This window comes from Nicotiana tabacum, chromosome 14 (genome assembly GCF_000715075.1).
Source record: "Nicotiana tabacum cultivar K326 chromosome 14, ASM71507v2, whole genome shotgun sequence".
In the NCBI taxonomy this organism is placed as follows: domain Eukaryota; kingdom Viridiplantae; phylum Streptophyta; class Magnoliopsida; order Solanales; family Solanaceae; genus Nicotiana; species Nicotiana tabacum.
The window spans coordinates 8,148,040-8,159,391 of record NC_134093.1 but is presented as its reverse complement, the minus strand read 5'-3'; the positions used below and the strand labels follow the sequence as shown (position 1 = coordinate 8,159,391).

At 35.0% G+C, this 11,352-nt stretch overlaps 1 protein-coding gene across 1 annotated transcript; it reads left to right on the top strand.

The window, feature by feature from the left end:
• Nucleotides 1-2,691: 2,691 nt before the first annotated feature.
• Nucleotides 2,692-10,928, top strand: LOC107798152 (uncharacterized). The gene is made up of 16 exons (XM_016621121.2): nt 2,692-3,219; nt 4,014-4,115; nt 4,259-4,325; nt 4,455-4,636; nt 4,734-4,994; nt 5,574-5,657; nt 5,740-5,787; nt 5,885-5,949; nt 6,334-6,382; nt 6,614-6,887; nt 7,257-7,378; nt 8,004-8,084; nt 8,904-8,978; nt 9,653-9,840; nt 9,946-10,096; nt 10,343-10,928. The coding sequence occupies exons 1-16, from the start codon at nt 2,821-2,823 to the stop codon at nt 10,538-10,540; spliced, it is 2,346 nt and encodes a 781-aa protein (XP_016476607.1). The 5' UTR covers nt 2,692-2,820; the 3' UTR covers nt 10,541-10,928.
• The last annotated feature ends 424 nt before the right edge of the window (nt 10,929-11,352 follow it).

Below are 11,352 nucleotides of genomic sequence, written 5' to 3'. Positions count from 1 at the left end.
TTTAGAGCCCATCGTTCGAATTTATGAAGATGGCGTGGATATTAGCACATGAAAAATCAGAAATCGTACGAAAGTTCTATTTTATAGCCCTTAAACACAAAACAATAAGGAATCATCATGAAAAAGCAATGAAAATTGTTCATTATATCATTTTTGATGGTCCAAAAAAATTTAAGGCGATTCAGAGCTTGTCGCCCGAATTCATGAAGATGGTGTGGATATTAGCACACAAAATTAGAAAGCGTCCTAAATTTCTATTTCATGGTCCTAAAACGCTAAAAAATGAAAAACAGTAATAGTGAAGCAATGACTATTGTTCATTAGCTCATTTCTAATGGGTCCACAAAATTTTAGGCGATTTGAAGTACATCGTTCGTATTCATGAAGATGGCATGGACTTAGTACACGAAAAATATAAAATCGTCCTAAATTCCTATTTTATGGCCCTGGAATGCCGAAAATGAAGAATAGTCATGGCGAAGTAATGACTATTATTCATTAGATTATTTCTGATAGGTCCACAAAATTTTAGGCAATTTAGAGCCGTCGCCCGAACTCATAAAGGAGGCGTGGACTAAGCACAGGAAAAAAATTAGAAATCGTTTTGAATTCCTATTTTATGGCTCTAAAACACGAAAAAAATAAGGAACCATGGCAAATCAATGATAATTGTTCATTAAATCGTTTATGATGGTCCCACAAAATTTAAGGCGATTCGGAGCCCGTCACCCAAATTCATGAAGATGGCATGGACATTAGCACACGAAAAATTGGAAAGCGTCATAAATTCCTATTTTATGGTCCTAAAATGCCAAAAAATTAGAAACAATCATGGTGAAATAATGGCTATTATTCGTTAGCTCATTTCTAATAAGGTTTTTAGGCGATTCGAAACTCGTCGTCCGTATTCATGAAGATGACGTGGACATTAGTACACGAAAAATTTGAAAAATCGTCCCGAATTTCTGTTTTATGGCATTAAAATGCCAAACAACGAGGAAAAGTCATAGCGCAACAATGACTATTGTTCATTATGTCGTTTCTGATTGATATATCAAATTTTAGGTGATTTAGAGCTCGTCGATCGAATTCATGATAATGGCATGGGTATTAACACATGAAAATTGAAAAATCGTCATGTATTCCTGTTTTATACCCCTAAAAAGCTAAAAACGAAGAACACTCATGGCGAAGCAATGATTATTGTTCATTATGTTGTTTCTCATGAACCTACAAAATTTTAGGTGATTCAGAGCTCGTCGCCCGAATTCATGAAGATGGAGTGGACATTAGGATATGAAAATTGGAAATCATCATGAATTTCTGTTTAATGGGCCTAAAATACCAAAATATAAGGTAAGTAGATAACAAAAAGAATGTGAGAAAAGGAAGCAGGTAACAGAAAAAAGGAGCGGGAATATGAATGGCAATGGGGCGGGTGCGGGGCGGTTTTGAGCTTAATCCGCAAAATTTTAGCCTGCCCCGCCCCGCCCCACCCCACCTAGCAGTTTTTTCTATTTTCAACCCACCCCGCCATGCCCCGTAAAGACCCGCCCCGCCCCACAATTATTTTTTTATTTGTTATTTTTGCTGAAAAAGCATAAGTTTAATATTTTTTTTTCAGTTTCTTAAATCCCTCGTATGGATCCAACTATAATATTTTTATTTTCAGAAATTATAATAGAAAATATAACTTAATCGAAACGTGTAAAAGTTAGAAAATAAATGCGTTGAAAAGCGTAACATCAACATATCATATACCTAAATTTAGGTATTAACTTATACTTGATAAATTTCCGTATAACAAATATGCACCTCAATGTTTTTATAACTAGTTTATAATATATAATATGTAAGCTCATATATGTGAACATATACTTTCTCCTTGATTTTATAGTATTTTTCTTTTGCCCGTTTTCAGTAGAAATTATCTCCTAACTAGTTACTATTTACATACAAGAAAATGACCTCACAAGAATTTCCTGTATTTCTTTACTAATCTCTTGTGAAAAAAGACCATATGTATATAATTAAAAAAACCCTTTTAAGGACGTAATACGGATCTTCCCTCTTGTAGGCCACCATATGAAACCCAAAAACAAAGACAAATGGAAAATAAAGTTGATTCAGTCACTTATAAATTTAGTGCAGAAAAGTACCAATGTCACATAGAATTTTCTTCACTATTTTTTTGCCTTATTTGTACGATCCATAGTGATTTCCATAGAGTAAACCCACAAGGTACCGCAATGAAACCCGCAATCGGACCCGCATTAGATTTTGAAAATAAGTTTCAACCCGCTCCGCACCCGCATAAGACCTGCTCCGCATAAGATCAAACCCGCCCCATACCGTACCTGCACCGCATAAGTAAAATTTTAAGACTTTGATATTTATGTTACAATTTATGTGATACTTTTCGCTTTTCGAGTTTCAGATTTTTAGATAGTATATTTGTACATACAATCTTTACGTTTTTCGAAATAAAACTTATATATTTACATAAAAAGTAATTTAAATCATAATAAAATAATTTAAATATTTAAAAGATATATAAGAAAATTACAGTAAAAAATAAATCCTTTGATTCTGGAAATTCAAACACCACTACAGAAAATGAGAAGAAATATATATTTCACTACAAAATCAATATTCAAAAACAATTTCTTTAGAAAACTTAAACCAAAATTATTCATATATGTCTTCCTTCTTTGTTTCCCCAAAATGGTCAAATCACTAAAACCTTAAACCTTTTCAAAACCCTAAACCACAAAACCCCCAAAAATTTAGGAACTTCAAACTCCCACATTCCTCAACAAAATGGGGAAGAATAAGAAACAACAAAAGAATCAAGAAGAATTGCTAAAAACATTAGGAGATTTCACAAGCAAAGAGAATTGGGACAGTTTCTTTACAATCAGAGGTTCAGATGATGCATTTGAATGGTACGCAGAATGGCCTCAGCTCAAAGACCAACTATTATCTCACCTCAACATTATTCAATCGTCAAACGACGTCGTTTCTCCAGCAAAAGAGGAAATTCAAATTCTTGTTCCTGGTTGTGGGAATTCTAAGCTCTCTGAGTATCTTTATGATGATGGATTTGTTAATATTACTAATATTGATTTCTCTAAAGTTGTTATTTCGGATATGTTGAGAAGAAATATTCGGTTAAGACCTGGTATGAAATGGCGTGTTATGGATATGACAAATATGCAGGTACACTACACATAGGAAATGTTACTCTTTATTTGACATTTTATAGCTTTGACAAGTTAAAAGATTTGATTTTTTTTTTTTCAAGTTAAATTTAGATGGTAAGTGTGTGTCTGTAGTTTTGGAGTTTTTGAGTTTGCAAATTCAGTTTCTGTGAGAAGGTTTGTTTGAGTTAAATATTGGAAACAAGTTTAAAAACAATATTCTTTCTGAAATAAGTTGCTTTTTTTTAATGTTTGAAAACTGAGGAAATCCAAAAATTAGTTTTGAATTCACAGTCGAATTGTACCACTTAAATGGGACGTAGAAACTAGAAAGTGTAATTTTGAATATAATAGAATGTATATCATGCATTTGCTGTCGTCAAGAGGTGAACATTTATTATATTTAAGCAGTAGATGAAAATGCTTATTATATTTAAGCAGTAGATGAAAGAAAAATGCCCAAAAGGTACCATTTGATCATGATTTTAAGCTTTCCCGTGTATTTTGGGGTTAAAGCATGCTTCTTTTGGAACCAGGAGGATATTTCAGAAAGAAATTGAGTAATGCTGGGATTTTCCTTTTTTGTTTTTGGAAAAAAAAGGAAGAGAAAAATAATCGAATGTTGTTACTGATGGATAAGTGCTCTATTTTGCTTTATGAACATAAACAATTAGTTGGATCCTGTTTCTGGTGCAATGTTGCTTACTTTTAGCTGTTTGTCAACAATGCTACTTCATTTGCAAGATGTAAGTCCAAATAGTTTTCTATTTTTTGGACTGTATTCTTTTCCTAACTATTGTTTTTCTGATTTAGTTTGCAAATGAGAGCTTTGGAGCCATTCTCGACAAGGGAGGATTGGATGCTTTAATGGAGCCCGAGCTTGGATCAAAGTTAGGAACTCAGTATTTGTCTGAGGTGTTCTAAAAGCAAATTTGATTATCATTATTTCGCATTATACTCATTTGATGTATGCTCTCGATATGATATCATTTTCTAATAGTTGAATGATCATCTCCATTGTGTTTTGACTCGTGCCGAAATGTCCTTAAACTGACCAGGTTAAAAGACTGCTGAAAGTTGGGGGGAGATTTATTTGCCTCACTTTGGGTGAATCTCATGTATTAGGTAATCGAGATGTGTCCTGACATATTTCTGCATTTTGGTTCCTTATTATTCAGTCTATACCTGCTACTATTGTCTATTATAAATTTGTTCGAGAATGGACATTCGATTGCTTGCTCCTTCTTCTGTTAGGTTTACTCTTTCCCAAGTTTCGGTATGGGTGGAAGATGGGGATTCATCCCATTGCTCTGAAACCCTCTGATAAGTCGAGCTTACAGACTTTTATGGTGGTAGCCGAGAGAGATAATTCTCCTTCGTTGTGCCAAATATTCTCATCTGTTGATCAGTCATCCTTTGGTGGTCCAAAGAACCAGGTAAAGGCTCTCACCCCCTTCTGATCTTTTCAATTACTAAGAATGCTTATATATTTTATGCGATGAGATCTTGGATGCGATCCTATTTACATTACAGGTTCATGGCCTCTTTCAAGCACTTGAAGATGAAAATAAAATTCGTGCAGATTATTCCAGTGGTTGTGATGTAGTGTACACACTAGAAGACTTGAAAATTGGAGCTGAAGGGAATCTGGCAGAGCTTAGTCCAGGTCGTAGAGTTCAGCTTAGTTTAGGTGAAGCTGGGGTTTCCCTATTCTGTTACAGAGCTGTGCTTCTTGATGCTCGAAAAGATTTTGAACCTTTTGCATATCATTGTGCTGTGTTTCTTGTTCCAAAGGTTTGTATCCTCTACCATAAGTCTCTCTTATTCATGTGCGCACTGCTATCATTCGTGTGCATTTGTAGATAGTTTCCACTTTCATCAAGCTGCTCATTAAAAAATTTTATTTTTCCAGTTTTTCAGTTGACCCCTATTTTGGGGTTTCCTTTTTCTCTTCGGGTAGCTGATGTGTTATCTATGTATGAAGAAAAGCTTAAGACTCCCTTTGGTTTCAACTTCAATATCCTTATCTGACATGGTTCACTTCTCAATGAGTTAAAAATTGACACTATTGGCACTATTGGAGAAAAAGATGGGGCAGATATTTACTTTTTGATTTTCATCTAGTTAATTTTTTTGACAAGTACAGTATTGAGAACCTCTCTGTAGATGGATGATAATATTCTCGGTAACGGAAGCTGACATAACATTGTGTTGTGTCATGGAATTAAACTGTAGGCCTTAAATGGAAATGAAAAAGAAAATGGACTAGTGACCTAATTCTGACATTATTTTGGTATGATAGTAAGTTTTTAGGTCATAGTTGATAGTCTTTTTTTGAGATGTATAAGAATTTAACTGATGCTTAGAATTCAGGCTCGAGCTTGTGAGTGGCTCTTCTCTTCAGAAGAAGGACAATGGTTAGTCGTAGAAAGCTCAAAGGCTGCTCGTCTAATAATGGTACTCACTCGTTAAAATGTGTGTGTTAAACTATTTCTGTTATCTTTGTAAGATTCTGATGTAGTGGATTGTGTTTTTGTAGATTTTGTTAGATTCTAGCCATTCCAATGCCAGTATGGATGACGTCCAGGTGACTTTTGCGACATTTAATTGATATGTTGTTTTGCCAGCTGATGTAAACAGTGGTTTTCCGTCAACTTATTTGCATATTTCTTTTCCTTGTTCAGAAAGATCTGTCTCCTCTGGTAATGCAATTGGCGCCAGGAAATTGTGACGGTGAAGCTCAGATACCGTACGTTACTTTTCATAATTTACCTTTGGATTTAGCCATCTCTCTTTCATTTATATTAAACAGGTTTTGAATTTTAAGGAATTTTCTTGAATTTCAAGTTGTGTAGTTCCTTTATTTATCCATTACCCAAATATGGCTACCCAAACATAAGGAGTACAATAGGAATAAAGTGGTCAAATGTCTGATTGATCAATTCAACTAGTTTTTAGTGCAGTTTGCTTGCTATTCAGAAACTCTTAATTTAACAAAATTTTCAAGCTATAAATGTAAGTCTTTAGCAACAAATGTGTATTTCTATTATTGAGAAATTTGGTTACAGAAAACGTAGTTCCTGTAAATATCTGCCTTACTAAGATCTTTTTATCCGGTTTGTGCTTTTCTCAGTTTTATGGCAGCAGGTGATGGAATCAAGCAGCAGAAGATTGTTCAAGAGGTTCATGAAAAGCCTTTTAATCAATTATCATTTCGTTATAACATTGTATTCTTGTTATGACTATTCTTATTGCCCTATCCATTTCTTTTGGCTGTCGTTCAATTCTTTTTCTTCGGAGGAAGTTGAATAGGAATTAGTGCATAACCCATTATATCTTTTAAACGGTTTTGCTTTATGAAAAGTTTTGCACCTTATGTTCTAATCTATTACCTGCTCCATTGTCTTCTGTAGATCACATCTCCCTTGACTGGTCCAATTACTGTAGATGATGTGATCTACGAGAAAGTTGATGACAATATTAGCCGTCTCTTTCCATCCGAGGATGTGATATTTCGTCGACTTACTTTTCAAAGAACTGAGAGTTTAGTTCAATCTGAGGCTGTTCTAACAAGAGAAGGATCACCGAAAACTGTCGGTGATATTAATCAGAAGAGAGGCCAATCTTCAAAACCTAAGAAAAAGGGAAATCAGAAAAGATCTGGATCTAATATCTCATCCTTTGATGGTAGCTTTACTTTCCTTCATAAAACCTTAGCTGCATAATATTATGATTGCTTTTCAAGAACTTGACTGCATTATCTTATTTTTTCAGCGTCATGTACTACTTTCCTCTAGCCGTTGTTGTCTTCATCCTTTAGATGACTTGTTTTGACTAGTGGATAGATTAAAAGAAAAAAAAAGGGCAGCCCGGTGCACTGAGCTCCCGCTATGCGTGGATCCGGGGAAGGGCCGGATCACAAAAGGGAAAAGGAGAAAATAAGAGTTGGCTAAGGGGAAGGAGGACAATTTGATTTTACTCGTCACATTTATTTAAAGCACTCAACTATACATCTGAGCTTCATTATGACCTGCAATTATGTTCATTCTATCACAGGATTGAACGACAATTTGAAAGTTGACCACAGTTATTTGGCCAGCTCCTATCATACTGGAATCATCTCCGGTTTTATGTTGATATCTTCTCATTTGGATAGTTTGGCATCTACTGGAGGCATGGTAAGAAGTAAACTTCTCTCTTTTAGTACGGATAACCTGTAGTGTTTTGAGCAGTTCAAGAAATGCAGACAACCATGCTTCTAGAGTTTCTGAACTTGAGTTTCTTTTTAGCTTAAAATGTTGCTCTGCAATGAAAGGAGAAAATTCCTTAGTTCTTTGGGCTGTGCTTATTTGTCAAATAAGTGCAGATTAGTCTAATAGAGTATATGTCCAGTCAACCTCGTTGATTTGATAAATTCTTACCGTTTTCTGACAAAATTTAAAAATGCAGATTTTATTTTGTTTTATTTTCAAAATGGAATCATGGTGTCAGGTGTGAACGCTAATTTTAAATTGTGTCTTGATTGAACACACCAAAATGCACAGTCACCCACCAACCCACGGATTCACCTTTAGTTAGTCCTGTCACCATAACATCCCCTTCTCTTAAGCATTTGCATGAGTGTGCCTGTTGGGTTAACACGTCCTTTAAAATCCATATTTAAAAGAACGTAACGTCTATGCACTAGAATTTCTCTTCAGTAACTTAAGATTCATGATATGACCTATCTTATGTGAGCTTCTAGTCCATCTCGGGAGGTGCGCGCTGTGCTTTAGGCTAAAGCTGCAATTGTTCATTTTTCAGGTGAGATCTCTAGTAATTGGTCTTGGGGCAGGATTGCTTCCAATGTTTCTATATAAGCACCTCATGTTTGCAGAGATCAAGGTAAAGTATGTTTACACAAATGTGCCGCTTTTATTTTGTTTTCACTTCTTTTCTGTGCCATTCACACCTTTAAAGTTCCAATTTGCCATCTATTGTAAATTGTCTGTCACTATGCACATGGAAAAAAAAATTGTGAAAGCAGAACTTATTATGAAAAAAAGAAGGAAATAACGGCTGACATGCTAAGTAAGACAATGTGGAGTTACAGACATTTGTAATTGCACTAGTTCACAGCACCATACATGATACGTGTCCTTGTTACTTCAAATTCATAATTACACCCTCATGTACTTGAGGACATGCACAGTAGGACCTAAATATGTATATCTATGTGTAATCCACATAAGATTGTTGTTTGTATTGGTACAACTAGAATATTGAATTATTTAATCACATGAGAAGTTTGAAACACATTGTTCCATGATGTAATGCATTAGAACAGACTTCATGTTCTGTTGATTTAGTGCTCAAATTAGACATAGAAACTATGACTTTTGAGGAGATAGTTATATCTTGCTACAACTTTTCGCTAACACTGCTTAATCTGCACTAAAGTTGTGCGTACATAGTATTTAATTTTCGCCAGAAAATGCTTGAAGATGGCAAAGTGCCATGATTTTGGAAGATGCATATAGCAAAGTGAAATGTTAAAGAGTTTAAATGGCAACATGACGACCATTTTAGTATGAAAACTCCAACTGAAATAAACCTTTAGATTAGTTAAGGGTAATCTTTATATTTATTTTTCTAAGTTATATTTGTCTTTTGTTATTAAATATTTTTCTATCTTGCCAAACTGGCTTATAATGCGATTCACAGGTGTTGGAGTTAGATCCGGTGGTTCTAAATCTTGCTAGAGACTATTTCGATTTTAGAGATGATGAACGATTAAAGGTAGTTTGCAGTCTTCGCTCCACCTTTTCTTACCGTCATTACTTCCTCCCCCACCCCCTCCCTTTTTTCCCCCTCTTTTTATTGTTCGTCTGTAAGTTAATCATTAATTGCAAGTATAGGATGGGATCCAATAAGCATATTCATTCAAGATCAACTAAGATTTTCAATCGATGTTTGATTCCCCTTGGTGGCTACATTTAAAATGACGAGGCAAATAAAATAGTTTAATTTAGAGGTTTAATAATGAAAACCATGCTTTGGAAAGCAATACGTTATATTGCGTCACCAATTTCACAATATTATCTCTATTTGCCACAGGTTAAGTGAATTTAAGCAGTCTTTTGGGGGGTGGGGACAATTTCCAACTAATTGTAACAGCATTTGTGCACAAACAAGTATATTTTAGACACAACATCTCAAGAGTCTGGTCGCTTCTCCTCTCTCTCTTCTCTCGGTTTTAAATGGAAATCTTGAGGATGATTATGCCAGGATTACCGTACTCTGTAGTAACGCGACTAACACCTTATGATTAGGGTGGGGATCAATTCAAGGTTTTAGCTATGAGAACACAAGCTGTTATCTTATAGATAATATAAGAAGCCTAACTCAGAAGTCACATGCTTGTAAGAACTCACACCAATGGTCACCTTTCAATTTCTTTCATGGTGTTTCAGGTACATATTACCGATGGTCTAAAGTATGTTAAGGATCTAGCTTGTGCAGTTACTATATGCGATGAAAATAATCTTTCTGAGGCAAAGGTCCCTTCTTCCAATGGTAGTTCCATTTTGTCCCGTGCACCACTTAAAAGCGCTGAAAAAATTGACATGCTCATTGTTGATGTGGACTCTTCAGACTCGAGGTAAATGGGCCTATTCACCATACATTTCTTCTTATATTCATATTTCCTTTTTCACTATAGCACCAACTTCAGTAGCTATTCTTTAACTTTTTCTCTTGTTGGCAGTTCCGGTTTAAGTTGTCCAGCTGCAGACTTTGTAGAAGAGACATTCCTTATGGCAGCTAAAGGTTCTCTTTCTGATCAAGGTCTATTTGTCATCAATTTGGTATCGAGGTCACAAGCCATCAAGGATTCAATTTACTCCAAATTAAAGTCGGTGAGAATTAAACTTTTCCTGACACGAGTTTGCAAATTACATAGTAACTCTCAGTCGTTCAAAGAGTTGCCCAACTTCCATATATTTGTGCTTTCTATTAGAAAACGGATCACTGATAGTGCACATTCTAACAGTTAGCCACCATCATAGAGTTTCTTTTGGATACAATTAGCTCAAGTGGATGTCAATAAGCGCATTTGGCATTAGACAATTTGATCTGATTCAAATTGTGTGTTCTTTTTCCAGGTATTTCCTCACGTCTTCCACCTTCAGCTGGAGGAAGATGTCAATGATGTTATCTTTGCTCTAAAGACAGAGACATGTGTTGCGGAAGATAGATTTCACGAGGCTTCTCAACAACTCGCAAGATTATTAAACCTAGAAAACTCTTCATGGGGCCAAAATATAATGGAAGCTACTAACAAGATCAAAAGGTTGAAATGATTTATATGCAGTCCGTTATCGTTGCTGACCATTACCATGCCTGCTGAGGCTACCAATGGAACGGCATAATTCTTCAGCTTAACTTCTTTGTTCTCTATTTTAAGTACCTCTACACTGAAACACAGATTAGACACATGCGCGTTTGATATTTACTTGCCTTCAGATCTAACATCAGTATTAACATTGATATGTGCATTGCATAAAATCCTATTGTATTTTTGCTGTAAATTGCCTGTCAAAAGTTTATAAGGCGTTCATATGTAAGTCTTGTTATTTAGTTTTCTTGTACTCAAGCTTTAAGCTTGATGCTTGGATCAAGGCCTATATTCTAAAAGGACTGAAAGAGAGGAAACTGTTCAAGAATAGAAGTCGGTTTAAATGTAACAAATCTACTACTTACCTGCATAACAGTTGGTATCAGTTATTATCTCTGGACTTGTTAAATTTTTTGGGTAATATACACGTGTGAATTTATGATTTAAGCTCTATGGCATCAATTTTTAAGGATTTTAACATTAAAATATGTAGGTTTAGATCTACTATTTGCAGCAATTTTGGAAGGAAAAGGAGAGGCGTAAGATTTACCCTAATTTGTGGTATAAAAAGGTTTTTAACAAATTAACAAGACATCAACATCACTTGTATGGAGAAGAAAATGGAGTCTGTGAGAACAAATCCATGGATTCCACAAGAAATAATCTTTGAAATATTCGGTCAAGTCCCTAAAGCGTTTTAAGTGTGTTTCTGTATTTTGTAATTCCTTTGCGTCGTGTATATTTTTTTTTTGCATGAAGATGGAATATTTTACACTA